Here is an 18691-nt window from a genome sequence, read left to right as displayed (position 1 = left end):
TTAGTTAGTTATTAGGGAAATGCAAACCAAAACCCCAATGAGGTATCATTTCACACCTACTAGGACAGCTTTAATTAAAAAAAAGAAAAAAGAAAGTGTTAGCAAAGATGTAGAGAATTGGAACTTACATACATTGCTGATAGAAATGCAAAATGATTCAGCCACTGTGAAAAATAATTTGGTGGTTCCTCAAAAAGTTAAACATGGAGGCACCTGGCTGACTCAGTTGGTAGAATATGCAACTCTTGATCTTGGAGTTGTGAGCTCAAGACCCATGTTGGGCGTAGAGGTAACTTAAAAGAAAAAGGTTAAACATAGAACCTACCATATAACTCACAATACCACTTCTAGGTATACATCCAAAATTGAAGACACTCAATCAAGTACACTCACACACATTCACAGAGCACTATTCATAATAGTATAAATGTGAAAACAGCCCAAATGTCCATCAACAGATAAATGGATAAATAAATTTTGATACATATATAGAATGGAATATTATTCAGCCACAGAAAGGAATGAAGTACATTATGCTAAATAAAACAAGCCAGACACAAAAGTTTCACATTGTAGGATTCCATTTATATGAAATATTCAGAATAAATAAATCTAGAGAGATAGAATACAAATTGGTTGTTGACGGGGGCAGGAGGGTGGGGAGAAGAGTGCTTAATGGGTAAGGAGTCTTTACTCTGGAGTAATGGAAATGTTTTGGAATGAAAAGTGGTGGTTGCACAATATTGCACATGTACTAAATGTCACTGAATTGTTCACTTTAAAGTGGTTAGTTTTATGTTACATGGATTTCACCTCAACAAATTATTATTTCTTAAAAAGGAAAGAAAAAGAGCTAGCCTCTGCCCCATAAATGGGGAGGGTGTATAATAAAATTGGCTTTCAGTGACTGGAAAGAATTATGAGGAAACTATCACTTACAAAAGAAAACCAGGTCTTAGTTAAGCTGAAAAGATAAAGAGACTATGAAAAGAGTCAGAAGAGACCTCAAAACTGAACTGGAGCTCCACAAGATAAAGTGAAAGGGCCAGCAGAAAAGAGGATAGACCAGACAAAGTAGAGTGAGTAGAGGGGTAAAGGGGCCCTGCTAGAAGGCAAATAGGAGCAAGAGTAAACAGCCATCAACCAAAGAGGCGGTATTTTGTTATCTGAATAAGTATAACTTTTCTATTCTAACAAAAAACGAAAAATATTTCAGTTTTTCGATACAATAACCAGACTTAATTTTTCATTATCAACTCCAGCAAAGTAGGAATGTTGCTCTTATTAGAAATTATGGCATTTGTCCAAAACTTTATTTTTAAACAAACTAAATTCCAAGCCAAGAAACCAAAGTTGTTCCTCAAAACTCTCAACTCCCATCAAGAAAATTTAATTTTTCCCTATATAATCTTAAATTCAAACTTTAATCAAGGCCTATGTCCTACATGATCTGCCCTGTCTAGCTCATGTTCAAATAATTCACTAGTTCAAAAAATTTTCCAAATAATTTTAAAGGTTAACAATTGGTTTCTCAAGGCCACAACAACAGTTGAATAGTGCCAATGAGCAAACCATCTCCTTTTATAAAAAGAGCTACCTTTAAAAAAAAAAAATTCATGGGAGACACACAGAGAGAGGCAGAGACATAGGTAGAGGGAGAAGCAGGCTTCCTGGAGGGAGCCTGATGTGGGACTCGATCCCAGGACCCTGGGATCACGCCCTGGGCTGAAGGCAGATGCTCAACCACTGAGCCAACCCAGGCTTCCCTAGAGCTACCTTATAGCACTTAACAAAATACATTCCGGGGCAGCTCTGGTGGCTCAGCGGTTTAGCGCCTCCTTCAGCCCAGGGCGTAATCCTGGAGACCCGGAATCAAGTCCCACGTCGGGCTCCCTGCATGGAGCCTGCTTCTTCCTCTGCCTGTGTCTCTGCCTCTCTGTGTGTCTCTGATGAATAAATAAATAAAATCTTAAAAAAAAAATACATTCCAGAGAACTGTTCATGCATTTGTACTCCCCAGTACTGTGTACACCTCACAAGCAGGACTGGGGTCTTCGAATATTTGTAGCTACTCAAATATTAGATGCATGAATGGCAGCCTGTTGATAAAAATCAACTACATCAAAGATGAATTTTAAGGGAAATGATTTTTTTTAATTTATTTATAAGAGACACAGAGAGAGGCAGAGACAGAGGCAGAGAGAGAAGCAGGCTCCCTGCAGAGAGTCAGATGCAGGGACTGGATCCCAGGACCCCGGTATCACAACCCGAGTCCAAGGCAGATGCTCAACCACTGAGCCACCCAGGTGTCCTGGGAAATGATATTTTAAAGAAAACATCAGGAATCAGTTAAGGGAGGAAAACAAAAGTAATGTTGTGGAAACAGAATTAAAGCAGAGTTTTTGCTAATAAGTAACTGAGTGAACTTTGGGAATCAATTATTTAACCACTTTCTCTAGGCATCAATTTTCTCAACTATAAAGCAAGAGAGCTAAACCAGATGATGTTAATGTCCCTCCCCAGCCACAAAATTCTATTATTCTATGATATCATCTATGATTTCCAAATGTCAGCCAAACCTCTATTATATTCTATGATATCATCCAGTTTCTAAATGCTAGTCAAAACTTAAGTAAAAAATTTAGTCAAGATAATTTAAGTTCTGAGTACAGTCCAGTACATGAGCCAGAGGAAAAAAGCCAACATCACTTACTAGGTATAAAACCACTAAATACATTTTAATCAATTCTAAAAAAAAATAAGTAAGATCATATTCCAAATATTCCTAGTTTATAGAAACTAGTCAGTGGAAATAGATACAATAAAATAATTTGTCCATCAAGATCTAATAAATCTAACTATAGTCAAATTTTAACTAGAAAATTGGCTGAGACCTAATATTTAACTACATTATAAGACAATGAATTTACAAATATTAGACTATAGGAAAGGAGAATCCTTTCCTCATAATTACAAAAGAAAAAGCATATAAATCCTCAATCTCTATAATGGTTAAAACCATAATCTTACAGATTAAATAAGATTTTTCATGTAATGCTCTACCAATTCATCATTTTTCTCCAATCTTTCTCCTGCAACCTTAAGCATCTCCATAGAACACAGCTGAGAGCATATATAGATACACAGTGAGTATAAAAAGAATAAAAGTGAGCTTTGAAGAGAAAACAATATGCCTATTGGACAACAGAAGACAGTGTAAATATGCCCCCTCCCTCCATTCCCTTCCTCCAGGCTGCTCCCACATCTCCTACCTAAAACTGGCCTGCTTGAAGGAAAGGAAAGCAGACCCATCCTCTCCGTCCCTAAGAGGTAGCTAAATGGTCAACTTCAAGGAAGGGAATCTCCTGGTCCTCCCAAGGAAAAGCCAGGCATCTGCAATCACAGAGCACCTTTCCTTATTTTGCCACTTCAGGAAGAAAACATGACAATGTGGTCAAAATCAACAGTTTACCTAAAAACAATCCCCTGAAGTGGCTATTTGTTGCCACTGATTTATAACACATCATGAAGCTACAGGGTGCAAAGATCCATTTACTAAGCATCTCTCCTCCCCTATCCTTTAGAGATTACTTTCAGAAAGTAGCTTTCACTGTAATTCTGTGATTCCTGAAAATGGAAACCCAAAGCTATCCATCATAAATACTGTGCTCAGGTTTATCTCTCTACTACCTTTGATGATATCACCTGTGTAGAATCAAAGGTAGAGTAAGGTCACTTTTGATTTCAAGTGGGTGACTCAAATGATGGACTATCACCTTCCCCATCTGAAAATACTACAGTAGATGAATAAGAAATTATAAAGAGAGCTAGACACTGAAATAGAGGAACAAGATTTCAGGTCTAATTAACATACTTGTCATCTAAAACAAAATCCATAAAAGAATTCTCCCAAAGATGTGATTTGTGCCACAACTGCAGAGATCGTAAAATTCTTCCCAAATCCTATCCAAGGAAAATAAGTGACAACCCATAATCTCTAGCACTATAGCATAACATATGAAACATGAGGTGCCATAGTACTACAATGCTCCAGTAGCTGGTCAAAAGATACTCTGGAAAATAATGTCATTAGTTCCTGTCCTATTTAAATAAGATAATCTGACTAGCTCAAACATGCATTGCAGGTACAGCTCTGTAATAAAGATGGAATAAATTACCATTTGACATGATCACCATTCAACTTCATAGCCAACTCCTAATAGGAACATGATCTCTGATCTCAGCCAGCCATGGATGCCACTAGTAACTTAGCATTGACTGTTATGTCCAGGAAAGCATAATGAAGAACTCACAAACATCACTTCTTCCTGCCAGCAACTGGCACTGCAAAGTCCTAATCTGAAGTCCAGTTCCAAAACTATATAAATTCTCTTCTCAGGCAAGCCATTTAGCTCTTTGCTAGAACTCAGAACCATGAGGGGAGAGATATTTATCCATTTTATTAAAATATTATCTAATTTATTAAAATATATTAAGCCCCTAAAATAAGGCCTAGTAAACATTCAATAAAGAACTCTTTGAAGTATGAGTTAAGTGTTGCTAATAAAGATGATCAATCAACCAGGTTAATATCTAAGTGACCTGTCTTTCAAACTTTCTATGATTTTAGTTTTCATCCAAAAACATGCAACTCTCCCACCAATAACTAAGTTGTTTTGAAGATTATGTAACATTTTCATATACATCATATCGACCGTGATAAAAGATACCCTGTTGTAGTTGAAAAGCATCTTGTCTTATATATGAAGAAACCAACACATTAATAAACACATATATCATAAAATGGAATTAAAACTCAAAAATGCAGAATTCAGTACTGTCCTATACCATGTTATCTACTATATTCCCACATTTGTGTACATGTGCATGCACACATATACAAACTAAAACTTTTTTCTTTAGGGACGCCTGGGTGGCTCAGTGGTTGAGCATCTGCGTTCAACTCAGGTTGTAATCCCGTAATCCCGGGGTCCTTGGATCCAGTCCCACATCGGCTCCCCACAGGGAGCCTGCTTCTCCCTCTGCCTATGTTTCTGCCTCTCTCTCTGTGTCTCTCATGAATAAATAAATAAAATCTTAAAAAATAAAACTTTTTTCTTTAAATTGAACTAAATTCTCCTTTGACAAATGATTTAAATTAGAATAGATACAATCATAAAGATGCAAATAATCATAAAGATAATCCCTATTTCCACTTCTAGACAAGATAGACCAGACTAACTCTCGTGTCTGAGATCACCAAGAACCATACAAAATATGAGAGTTCAGACAGACAAAGACAGCTAGAGTAAGTGGGATGAAGTACCAGAGAGGAGAAAGCACAGAAAACCTCCAAGATCTGCATGTAACAGTTGCCCTCCAGTCTTTCACAGTATGGATAAAGGAGCTGCACAAGGACAGAGAAAGGATAAAATATACAATTCTACTTGTGTAGGATCTGGAATATCACCACTATTCCCACTAGCCAGACATGAAAACCTCATGATTCACACAGGTCACCAGAGAAAAGTACACAAAAGGTTCTTAACTCAGTACCGGGAGAATAATTAGCCCTACACTGAGCATTGCTCCTGTCCTATCTAACAAATCCAAAAAGCAAGATCAGAAGGGTCAAACTGTTGCCAGGTAACTCAACTGAGTCTCAGAACAAAACCCAAGAATACAAAAATATTCAGTACCACCAGAGTAAAATTCACAGTGCCTGCCATCCACTCAAACCCTATCAGGCATGCTAAAATAAGGAAGGAAGGAAGGAAGGAAGGAAGGAAGGAAGGAAGGAAGGAAGGAAGGAAGGAAGGAAGGAAGGAAGGAAGGAAAATAAATAAATAAATAGATGATAAATTAATTGAAATCAATTCAGAACCAGCACAGATGTTAGAATTAGCAGATGAGAATGTTTAAACAACTATTAGAACTATACTTCACACGGTCAAAAGTTAAATAGAGACATGGAAGATATAAAGAGACCCAAATCAAATTTCCAGAGGTGAAAACTACATTGTGTATAATGAAAAAATGCACTGGATAGAACTAACAGTAGCTCAAGCATTTCAGAAGAAAGGATGAGAAACTGCACTTCCCATTTTTTAATAACTGGAAAAGGCTTTTGCCAGAATCTCTCTTGAATACTTTGCAGCTTTCAACTGTCCTGCAGACCAACAGTCTGCTGGGAGCCTGCTATGTGTCAACCCATGGGATGACCTTAATGCAGTATATGGGAAAGACAGAATGTTATGAGTATAGTAATACTGATTTGTTTGTCAGAGTGTAAGACCTATGGAAGCCAACATGGGGGACACCTTACCAGAAAGAGGGCTACAAGGAACAGACTTGGGAAAATTAAGCAACCTCAAAGAAAATAAGGTATTAAAAACTAATTTATTTAAACTCCCATTCAGGGCAGCCCGGGTAGCTCATTAGCTCGGTGGTTTAGCACCGCCTTCAGCCTAGGGCGTGATCCTGGAGACCTGGGATCAAGTCCCACATTGGGTTCCCAGCATAGAGCCTGCTTCTCCCTCTGCCTGTGGCCTGTGTCTGCCTCTCTCTCTCTCTCTCTCTCTCTCATGAATAAATAAAATCTTAAAAAAAAAATCCCATTCATAAATATAAGTAAGTCCAGCTGAACTCCCTTCTTGGATACTAACTCAGCAGGTAATGGGAAATGATAAAGAGAATGATGACCTCCCTAAGGCATAAGATAGTGAATCTCCCCTAAAAAGAGTATGATTTATTCATTTATTCATTCATTGAACTTTTACTGAACATCTACTACATGCTAGATATTGTTTTAGGTACTGGAGATCTAGAGTGGAATAATATAAAAGGTCTCTACTCAAACAGAACAAACTTTTATATAGAGGGAGACAGAAACAACAAAAGTATCACATGCTTAAAATAAAACAGGGTGATAAGAACAAAGTGGCACTGGGGGGTCAACCCTAGAAAGGCAAGGCTCTCTGAGGTGTGACATTTTAAGTTGAGACTTGGAAGGCTCCAGTCATGTAAAAATCTGGGCAAAGTATGTGAGGCAAAGCAACCACCAAATGCAGACCCTAAGGTGAAAAACAGCTTGGCAATCAGAGGAACTAAACACATGGAAGGGTGGAGGGGATTAAGAGAGGATAGAGGTGGCAGGCAAGAGTCTCCATATAAACATCTATAAATCAAAAAGATCTGAACATACAGATATTTGATACATATGAACCGTTAATTTCTTAGGTGTAAAAATGGTTACTGTACATTTTTAAAGAGTCCCTATCTTTCAGAGGTACATACTAAAATTTTTCTTACAAAATTATGTGTTTGAGTTTGCTTCAAATAATCCAAATAGGGAATCGGGGCAGTAAGGGCAAAGGAGTAGAATGGGGTATAGAGAGGTACAGACCAAAAAAAAAAAATTGGCCATTAGTTGATCATTGTTGAAACTGGATGATGGGTACACATAGGCTCATTATACTATTCTACTTTTGAATATTTGAATTTCTCCATAATAAATACATTTTTAAAAGCAAATTTATTTAAAATAAATCGGGATTTTGGGGGGATGATAAAACTACTTTATATGATATTATGGTGGATACTTAACACTGTACATCCATCAAGATTCATATAACACAATAAAGTGAATCTTAATATATGCAAATCTTTAAAAATTCATGTAAGGAGGTCGGGGAATACCAGGATGAAATACAGAATGTAATATGTCCCTTCCAGAGCCAGCTTTTGTGGAACACAAGATGCACCATCATAAGCTTTCATCAGAGGTCCCTACAAAGCCCCCAAAGTCAAAGTCAGCACAGTATGCAAAACTTTAATAGACTGAGTATCCATGTTTTTGTCTAGGGAAAGGCCAGAAGACTTTCACAAATAAGGTTGATATTTCAACCTTAACCGCTGATTATTTCTTTTGCCAGCAACTTCCTAGCTGAAAACTATTACTATTGTCTGTAAACTTAATGGTAATATCTCACTGCCATCATTACTACACAGCCATTACCACAAGCAAATAATAAATACCATTAGTGAATTTTACATCTCTGAAAGAGAGCTGACAGGTACCCCCCCCTCAAAAAAAGGAAAGGTGGCAATCCTTTTACCACACTGTATTTCATTTAGTCTAAACTGTAACATTATTTTTTGTGCCACTAAGAAAGAAAAAAAAACTGTCAATTAACTGATGACTCACCACTGATTATAAAATGGTTCCAATTTTATAGAGATGTTCAAACATGGGAAAACTACATCTTATAATCAATGAAACATGGCACTCAAAAAGTTCATGAGTTGGGCCCCATTTCTGATCTCGTAAATAAATTGCTCAGGATAAGTCTAGGAGAAATCCATATTTTGTTTAAGCCTCTCAGATGATTCTGGTTAGATAAAGACTAAGTAACCTGCTAATCTTCAGAAGCAGCAAAGAGAAAGCATGCACTTTGGAGTCACAAAGCCCCAGACATCTCTGTGACCTCCAGTGAATTGTGTAATTTCCCAAAGCCTCAGCTTTATCTATTAAAAAAAAAATGTCAATGCCACCTACTCTGTATAGTTGATAAAATAAAAAGAACACATGTGAAATACTTGGCATATAGCAAGAAGTATACTTCTTGCTATAAAACACACATTTAAGTAACATATTTATTCATAAACAAGACATAATAACATATTTACCTTATGAACAAGCATGAGATGTATGATATTACATTACGTTTCAGAAATACTCTACCACTCAGCAGTAACATTTGCTGGGCATAGTAAAAACAATCATTCACTAAGTATTTATTATGTAACTCAGCAATACACACACGTTTGTTTTGGCACATCACATCTTAAGAGGTCCCACATAAATGAAAGTTGTTTAATAAACATTTTGATCAGAAAACATCGTACTTGATTTGCATCAACAAGGATAACACAAAAAAAAGTACTTTTAAGTGTAATATAAGTTCAGAGTAGCTAAAGGCTCTGTTTCATGCCCCAGTCTTTTTGTTTTGCTTTAGTATGTATAGCTGGCAACTTTTTTCACAACACTGGCATAAATGCATTAAAACCACAAAAGTAACGCTATGGAACTTCGCAATTCAGGACACTCAAAAAAATACCCTCATGTTTCATTTGTTTCTAAAGTGACCCTTAAAATCCAAATAGTATTTTAGGCAGCACCTTCAGAACTGACTAGTCAACTCAGGATGTGACTCATAGGGGACAGGTTTAGCCATAATTGGATAGAGTTCTCCCACATGTGTAGCATGAAGAAGTGGGGAAAAAAAAAACGCAAAACCCACAATTGCACAATGTCTCAGCCTTGCTCTCCCAATGAAGAACACATGGACTCAAATTAATCCTCCATCAATGCCACCAACTCCACCCAAAATGCCCAGGATTAAGAGTTTGCTGCAGGATGCTAACCCAACTCCACCAGCAAGCACCCTACACCTCACAGGTTATGCCAGACACAGAAGTAGAGAGAACAGTCACTGCCCTCCTCACCACCACCCCAAGCACTTGGCCTAAAGTTTAACAGGAGGGATCCCTGGATGGCTCAGCGGTTGAACGTCTGCCTTCAGCTCAGGGCCTGATCCCAGGATCCGGGATCGAGTCCTGCATCGGGCTCCCTTCGAGGAGCCTGCTTCTCCCTCTGCCTGTGTCTCTGCCTCTGTGTGTATGTGTGTCATGAGTAAATAAATAAGTCTTTAAAAAAACAAAAAACAAATTAAAAAAAAATAAAGTTTAACAGGAAAGAGAGGAACACATGGCTCATCTTATTTTTCTTTTCCTCAACTACCTCCCAAATGGAAAGAGTCCCTTGGTTCAGCAGCCCAAAACGACTTCTCTTTTCTTTAACCGTCAGGTCTCCTCCACTAAGTCTTTTCCAAACTCCTTGTACATTTCGCACAAATCCATCCCACTCCTGCAACTACCCTAGTTGATCCCAAAGCCAGCTTGTCTTTCTCCAAGCCCTTCATTGGGGCCAAAGTCATTTTTTCTATAACCCAGTCCTGTTTGTGCATTCTCCTCTCCTAAATTCAACAGCTCATTATCTACAAGATGAAGTTCAAATTCCAACTCCAATTTCAACCTACCTCCCAGCTTTATATCCTACCATTCCCTGACTTTGCCAATTTTTCTCATTTTTAGCCACATTAGGTTTTTCCTACTTGATTTCACACCCCACTTCCATACACCTATAGCTTTTCATGCTGTTTTCTCACCTGGCAAGAACTGCTCCTCTTTTCTGTTTATCAAACTCACCCTCCAGATGAGGCTCAAATGTCTCCGTTCCTGGAACACTTTCCCTAAACTCTCTAAGGTTCTTTCTCCTTTCTTAAGTCCAAAGTAATCACTCCTACAATAACTTATGTCAATCAGCAGTATGACTCTTATCTCAGTGGTACAGTCCTCGATACAATGGTTAGTCTCCCCTATGAAATTCTGAGATCCTCCAGAAAAGCAATTTAATAACTTTGAGTCACCATTTTCTACTACAATATATGGTACTTGGTTGGGCTTCAAAATTTTTTACTGGACTGATTTGAGGAGCATCAATCTCAACTTGTATTCAACTGATTCCAAATAAAATGTGAACAATGCTTAAATCTTCCAGAGATATTTATTTTAACAGAAAAAGCAAGCTACCCAAAGTGAATGTCTAATTGGTAGAAGGCAGTCTATTCTTAGAAAACCCCAGACCCTTACAGAGTCCCTATCACTATCACCACTGCTGCCATAACCAGTTTATACCACAGCCCTTACCCTTCAGGATTTTGCTAGGAACAAACTCCTAGCACTGCCCCCAGCCATATAACAGTTTCACAAGCCCTGGATTTTCAGGGAACTCAATACTATTAGATCAATTAGAGAGAGAACATAGGAAAATGCAGATAATAGTCAAAAGCACAAACACATGGCAGCAGGCTTTCAAATTCTACTTCTTGAGTATTTTTGTTTAATCACAACTCCAGAGCTAACAAAGAGGCAAGATGGATTCTGGATTCAGGCAGAACTGAGTCAAGACCTGACCCTCTACTCACTGCCCAAAGGACCCCAAATCAAAGTCCTTACCAGTGAAAATGCAGAAGTGGATGTCTACATTGCAGCCCATTATGAAGAGTAAATAGTAAATGAGAGCATTCACTGGACTGGGGGATACAGGGATGCCACATGGAGAGTAAAGCTTCCTGAGGCTTTTGGAGTCTCTGTACAGATAAGACTTCCTCAGGAATGTATGCCCTACAATCAAGGAACTGAGTGAGTTACATACTTCCTCCAAGTCTGTTTCTTCAACTATAAAATGGAAACAATATATACTTAAAACAGGAATTACTTTTGTGCCTGCCAGAAGCAAAGGACTGCTCCATGCCAGCAGCATTTAATTTTTTTTTAATTTTTATTTATTTATGATAGTCACAGAGAGAGAGAGAGAGAGGCAGAGACATAGGCAGAGGAAGAAGCAGGCTCCACGCACCGGGAGCCCGACGTGGGATTCAATCCCAGGTCTCCAGGATCGCGCCCTGGGCCAAAGGCAGGCGCCAAACCGCTGCACCACCCAGGGATCCCATGCCAGCAGCATTTTAAAAAGTATCAACTACTACTCTTCTAAATATTATTACCAAAAAAAAAAAAAAAATTCCTGTTACACATCCACAGCTCTTCAATAGTCAAAGCCCAAACTTAAATGTAATTTACATGTGTGGAATGATCCCTAGCCTTTATTCCCATTTCCTCCCCCAAACTCATGGGAATGATACTAATGAAATCACAAAGACATTAAACCACAAAGACAGAAAGGGAAAGAAGACAACAACACAATAGACATTTCAACAAACTTTTCCAAAAGAGGAGATAGATTGAAATGGTCTTTTCTCATCAGGACCCTGAGGCAACCAAAGGGCTGCCTGAGGCTTAGGAGTGACAAAGGGGGAGCCTCTAAAGAGATGGACTTTCAGATCCAGCAAGAGACCCTAAGTTTTTTCTGAAGAAACTGAACCACAGAGGCAAGAGAATTGTGGTTCTCAATTCTCAAAAGGAGAATTTGGTTCTTAAAAGAAGTCAAAGTCTGCAGCTTGAATGGTAGCACCCTTCATCTCCCTCCTCAACCTGATATCCCAAACCTAGGTAGCCAGTGTATTACCGAACATACCAGAGGCAGGCTACTGGAGGTATCTTCTCTGCAGACACTGACTGCTCTCAAGGGATATGTGAAGGTGCTGACATGTGGGGTAGACACCCAATGAAAAGACTACCTGTACTCAAAAGAAGTCACTAGATCACCAGCACAAATACTCTCCTGATCAACTTTTTAGCATCTCACTCTTAATTGCAGACAGCCAAGTATCACCAGATGTTTATGATCTAAACTATAAAAAGAATTCTGAAATTAACAAGCACACTTGAAAAAGCAAAGAAACATTAAAAACATATTAAACATACAAAAAAATGAAAAATACATAAACACACACCTCAGAGATAATACATCCATAAAGAATAAAATGGGAACAGAAAATGCAATTAAATGGAAATGTAGAACGCCTGGGTGGCTCAGCAGTTAAGCATCTGCCTTTGGCCCAGGGCGTGATCCTGGAGTCCCGGGATCAAGTCCACATCAGGCTGCCTGCATGGAGCCTGCTTCTTCCTCTGCCTGTGTCTCTGCCTGTGTCTCTCTGTGTCTCTCATGAATAAATAAATAAAATCTTTAAAAAGTAAAAATTAAAAAAAATAAATGGAAATGAAGACAGAACAAAAAGAGCTTCTGTAACTTAAAAACATCATTAAAATTTTAAAAATAAAAGCTTAGAAGACAAAATTAAGAAGATCCCCACCCACACACTTTCCATCTCCAAACACAAAGATATAAACAAGAAGAAACATAGGTTAAGAGTATCTGAAGATCAATTCCAGGAGATATAGTAATCAAACCAATAGATATCTCAGAAAGAAAAAACAAAAAACAAAGGGTAGGAAATTATCAAAGTAACAGATATTTTTTTAAACTAAAGAATATGATTTTCTAGATCCAAAGGGCCTACTAAAACAAAATAAACAACAGGCAAACAGGTGGCTCAGTTAGTTAAGCATCTGCCTTTGACTCAGGTTCAAGATCATGGGATTGAGTCCTGCTGGGTTCTCTGCTGAGTGGGGAGTTTGCTTCTCCCTCTTCCTCTGTGCTCTCTCTCTCAAATAAATAAATAAATAAATTTTAAAAATCTTTTTAAAAATTCAGAATGCCAGAGAAAAAGACTCTGAGCTTCAATAAAAACAAAAGTCAGATGAGTTTGGATTTTTTATTTGAAACTCTTAAATCCAGGATGCCTGGGTGGCTTAGCAGTAGATTATCTGCCTTCAGCTCAGGGCGTGATCCCACAGTCCCAGGATCAAGTCCCACATCAGGCCCCCTGCATGGAGCCTACTTCTCCCTCTGCCTCTGCACATCCCCCCCTCCCCACCCCACCCCCGTGTGTCTTTCATGAATAAATAATTAAATAAATAAAATCAAGAAAGAAAAGAAGAAAAGAAAAGAAACCCTTAAATCCAGAAACTGTGAAAATGCCATCAAAATTATGGGAAAAAATATTTTTTCAGCCTACTATTCTAAATGTTGGCAAATCATCTATAAGCATTTATAAATCATCCATAAAGTATCTAGGGTAGCAGTAGACACCTTCAGACTACAAGGCCTCAAATAATTTACCTCCAATGGATCCCTTTTTAGGAAGCTACTGAGGATACCCTTTAGCAAAATGAAGCAAACCAAGAAAAAGAAAGCAAGTGATCCAGGAAACAGGCTCCAAGGGAAGAGAGAAAGGAACAGAAATCACAGGAAAAACAATCCTACTGTCCAGACTGGAGAAGAGGATGGAAGGCTCCCAAGTAGGGAGTCTCTAAGAGGAACTGAGAGATGATTTGTGCTACCTAGAAAAAAAAATACCAAAAGGCACTGAATAGATTTCTTGGGAGTATTTAAGGAACGTAGCCATAGATACATGAAAACTAATCAAAAGGTTGAAGGCAGTTATTTGCTCCAGTGAAAACAAAACAGTACAGGAAAAATCCCATAATCTGGCATCACTATTTAACTCAGAAGTGAGCAATACATATATACGCAATAATGTAAATACTGATTGTTGGTTTTACCAAAAATTGTTATGTAGCTATATTGAGGGACTGGGCCAGAGAACAGGGCAAGTGCTGAATTATGATACTAGGAAATCAAATGCTTATTCTACATTAATTTCAAAATATGAAAGTAAAAAATGGGAAAATAAATAAATAGAACTAGTATGAGATGGTAGCTTCCACTGGAAAGTAGAACCTAGAGGATAAAAGGGCCAAGGGTAGGACACTGCTGTGTTTTATGTTAAGCCTTTTAGCACCATTTGATTTTTAAGCTGTGTGCACATATTAATTGGATTAAAACAACAACTTATTCTCATATCAAGTGTAATTAGTTCAATTTATAAAGCCGTCACTATCAAGTTCATTTATAACTTTCTTACTAGGAATTCCAAACTCATGGTCTTAGAAATATTTTTAAAATGATGATTAGTTTCTCAAGTCAGCTTTCAGAGGCATTTAACCCACAATGATACAGAAATATAGTACAGGGATCCCTGGGTGGTGCAGCGGTTTGGCGCCTGCCTTTGGCCCAGGGCGCGATCCTGGAGACCCGGGATGGAATCCCACGTCGGGCTCCCGGTGCATGGAGCCTGCTTCTCCCTCTGCCTGTGTGTCTCTGCCTCTCTCTCTCTCTCTCTCTCTCTGTGACTATCATAAATAAATAAAAAATTTAAAAAAAAAAGAAATATAGTACAAACTATTATTTCAAGTAGTCTTAAGCACCGCAAGGGTTTCTGTGAGAAACTGCAGTCTGAGAACTCAAGATGCCTGGTAGACATCTGAGTCCTATCCACTTGTTCTTCCCCAAACAGGAGCAGCCAAGAAACTTTAAAGGTACAGTGGATGAGGGAGATGCCCCTGAATCTGGCAAGAAGGGGAGTCAAAAAGACATACTGTAACAGGTCAACTCCTTCTGCATTAGAAAAAATACCACTGGAGGTCTCTCTTGCCCCAGAGGTTGATCAGTGAGGCACTCCTCCTTCCCCTCCTCCCAACAGCCCATTCCTGGCATAAACTGGATCCTCTTCAGTCAGGTGACAGATACATACACATTATTTCAAGTATTAATTAGTAATGACTTCTTTTCCACCACGCTGTAATAAAACTTCTATGTAAACAATATCTTCATTACAATTAATAAAACTTTGTGGCCTATGTCAACACTATGTTTAATTTTTTTTCTTTAATGATTATGAATTGTGTGACCTTGAGAAAGTCACATAAAGCCTCACTTTCTTCCAACTCTAAAATGGGAATAATGGAGTGGCTCAGCCGGTTAGGCGTCTGCCTTGGGCTCAGGTCAGGATCCTGCCTTCCTGGGGAGAAGGCCCGCACCTCATTGGATTGGACTCCCTGCTCAGAGGGGAGCCTACTTCTTCCTCTCCTTCTGCTGCTCCCCTTGCTGGTGCTTTCTCTCTGTGTGTCAAATAAATAAAATCTTTAAAAGAAAAAAAAATGTTTTTAATAAAATGGGAATAATGGTATCTACTTAACTGGGTCACAAGAAAATGAGAGGAAATGATGCGTATAAAACATGCAGAGGCCGGTAAATAGCAGGCACTCAATCAATGTCAGCCTGGTTGTTCCCAGCCCCCTACCCCCACCTGGCAGGTTTCTAACATGTACTCTTACATATGAACAAAGTCACAAATCATATACAAGCTTTTAACCAAAAAACCTTTAAAATCATGCAGAATGCATTAATATTTTTAAAATAATCGTGAGATACAAGTCTATCTGTGAGCATTCATTATCGTTCCTAAACCTTAGTTTTATGTTCCGAGTACTAACCTAATTTCCAGTTTTAATTCATCTCAACAAAATTTAGCTAATTCAGCTATACGGAAAAGGGGACTAAGAGGGGCAAGACATTACAAAAACACAGCATTCTCCTTTGATTATAGACTAGAAACCCATATATGTAACAACGTCTCAACAGACTGCTAAAAGCAACACCATTCAACACTGAATCGACTTCAAGAAAGTCTTCTAATCTTAAAAAATAAAAATAAAAATAGATAATGGGTGATCAAAAAATAATAATAATAATAATTTCCCCTCCCATCACTCAGAGGAGGAGGAATAATATTTAGTGCCACAACATACAAAAGTCTAACACGCCAAGAATGTCCAGATACCCCTAACTACCAAAGACTTCCCATTTGGGGCCATTTTTATCAGACCTCCCTCTGAGGGCTCATTTCCAGAATCCAGTCTCAGTACAAGGACACCATTATTTCTCAAATTAATCCCCCAAACGACAAAGCTAATTAGGTGGAATGGAACAACCAACTGACCCAAAACTAAGTTCTCCTTTCCCTACAAGGAATTCAGAATACGAGGGTGGCCCACGGCCCAACATATCCAAGACAAGAAACCAAAAAGATAACCGAACGACGCTAACAGGTCTGCTACCCGGAGATTCACCCACGATCTAAAAAATATGCTTATCTGTCACAAGGTTTGGAGACTGCCACGAACTCCTAGTGTGCCCTTCCAACCTCTCGCTCCTCCCCATCTCGTTTTTAAAAAGTATTGATAACGGGATGCCCGGGGGGGGGGGGGGGGGCTCAGCGGCTGAGCGCCTGCCTTCGGCCCGGCCCGGGGCCTGATCCGGGGTCCTGGGATCGAATCCCGCGTCGGGCTCTCTGCGTGCAGCCTGCTTCTCCCTCTGCCTGTGTCTCTGCCTCTCTCTCTGTGTCCACCACGAATAAATAAATAAATACTTAAAAAAAAAAAAAAAAAAGAAAGGTAAGATAACCAGAAAGCAAGAGCAACAGCATCGTTGGCCTGCACTGGGGCAAAGGGCTTGCAGGTTTGGTCCGCGTAAAACCTGGAGGAGCCCGGGACCGGGGCCCTGGATGACAAGCGGGGGGCGGAGAAGCTGGCAGCTGGAGGCCGTGCGCGGGGAAGGCGGCACGGCGTGGCCGCGGGCTCCGCGGCGGGTCCGCAGGGCGGCGGCGCGGGCTGCACTGGGCCGCGGGCGGCCGGAAGCCCCGGGGTCGGCCCGACCTGCCCGTCGCGACGCAGGCGGCCCCACTCACCGATGAGCCGGCGCACCTCGTCCTCGCTCAGGTAGACGCTCACGCTGGGCCCCGCGGCCGCGGGCGACAGCGCGGGAGGCCGCGGGGCCGGGGCGGCGGCGGCGCCGGGCGCGGGGAGCAGCGGCAGCAGCGCCAGCAGGAGCAGCAGCGGCAGCGGCGGCGGCGGCGGGGCCCTGAGGCCGCGGGTCCCCGGGAGGCGGCCCCGGCCCCGCCGCCCCTGCCGCGCCGCCCCGCGCATGGCCGCCGCCGCCGCCGAGGAGCGCGGGCCGCCCGCCGCGCCGCCGCCACCCACCCCCGGCCCCGAGCCCCTCACAGCTCCGAGCCGGGGGCGGCCGCCCAGCTCATCGCGCCGCCGGCCCGTGGCAGCCGCACGCCGCTTCAGACCGCCGGAGCGCGCCGCCGCCGCCGCCTCCTCCTCGGCGGCATCCTCCGCTGCACGGGGGAGGGGAAGGGAGGGGAGGGGAGGGGAGCGGAGCGGAGCGGAGCGGAGGGGACGGGAGGGGGCGGCCCGGGGGCGAGCGCGTGCGCGCGCACGCCGCCCCCCCCCCCGAGAGCGCGCACGCACGCGCCGTCCGCTCGGGGGCGGGGCCGGGGGCGGGGCGGGGCGGGGCCGGGGCGGGGCCGGGCCCGCAGGGGAGCGCTTTGATTTTCCGAGCGCTGCCGCGCGCGCTAGGGGCTCTCCGGGCACCCTCCGAAAGGAGCCGGTCCCCGCCCCTCGTTGTCACCAACCTGATGTTTGCACGTCTATTGTCTGCAGCACCCCCGCTCCCCGCGACACACAGTCCAGACCGGCAGGCCCGGGCCGCGGCTGCAGCCGAGCCGGCTCCGCGGGGGCCGAGGGACTGCCTGCGTGCAGCCGCTCCGGGAGCAAAAGGGAAACTATTTTCCCCTCCTTTCTCTCTTTTTTATTTTTTACTTTATTTTTTTAAAGACTTTATTTATTTATTTATTCATGAGAGGCAGAGACACAGGCAGAGGGAGAAGCAGGCTCCATGCAAGGAGCCCGGTATGGGATCGGATCCCGGGCCTCCAGGGTCACGCCCCGGGCCAAAGGCCGGCGCTCAACCGCTGAGCCACCCAGGTGGATCCCCTCTTTCTTTCTTTTTTAATATTTTATTTAAATTCAGTTTGCCAGGGCGGCCCGGGTGGCTCAGCTGTTTAACGCCGCCTTCAGCCCAGGGCGTGACCCTGGAGACCCGGGATCGAGTCCCACGTCGGGCTCCCTGCATGGAGCCTGCTTCTCCCTCTGCCTGTGTCTCTGCCTCTCATGAATAAATAAATAAATAAATAAATAAAATCTTAAAAAAAAAATCAGTTTGCCAAACCTGTTTCTTCTTACTGAGAAAATGGTGAAAAATAGAAAGCACCTTTGATCCCACCATCGGGAGGTCCACATTAACCTTCCTGTGTCACTATCCCATGGATAGAATACTACGTGCACTTATTCTCCAAAAAGATCCTGCTCAGCAAAGCTTAGTGACCTTATCCTTACACGTTACGAATTTTTATTTCTTAAA

General features: G+C 41.5%; 1 protein-coding gene across 3 annotated transcripts in view; it reads right to left on the bottom strand.

Moving 5' to 3' along the window:
- The window catches only part of RYK (receptor like tyrosine kinase), an 88820-nt gene extending 71408 nt beyond the window's left edge, over positions 1 to 17412 (bottom strand). For 2 of the 3 annotated variants that reach the window (XM_077865082.1, XM_077865083.1), the window contains exon 1: positions 17175 to 17412. In XM_077865082.1, coding sequence (XP_077721208.1) covers positions 17175 to 17412 — 238 coding nt within the window. Of the gene's footprint in view, positions 1 to 11079; positions 11135 to 17174 lie in introns of those variants that run through there. The other variant, XM_077865085.1, reaches the window with a different exon arrangement.
- Between the last annotated feature and the right edge of the window lie 1279 nt (positions 17413 to 18691).

Source organism: Canis aureus, chromosome 22 (assembly GCF_053574225.1).
Source record: "Canis aureus isolate CA01 chromosome 22, VMU_Caureus_v.1.0, whole genome shotgun sequence".
Classification (NCBI taxonomy): domain Eukaryota; kingdom Metazoa; phylum Chordata; class Mammalia; order Carnivora; family Canidae; genus Canis; species Canis aureus.
Note: the sequence above shows the minus strand (reverse complement) of the source record. Positions and strands in the feature narration are given on the sequence as shown.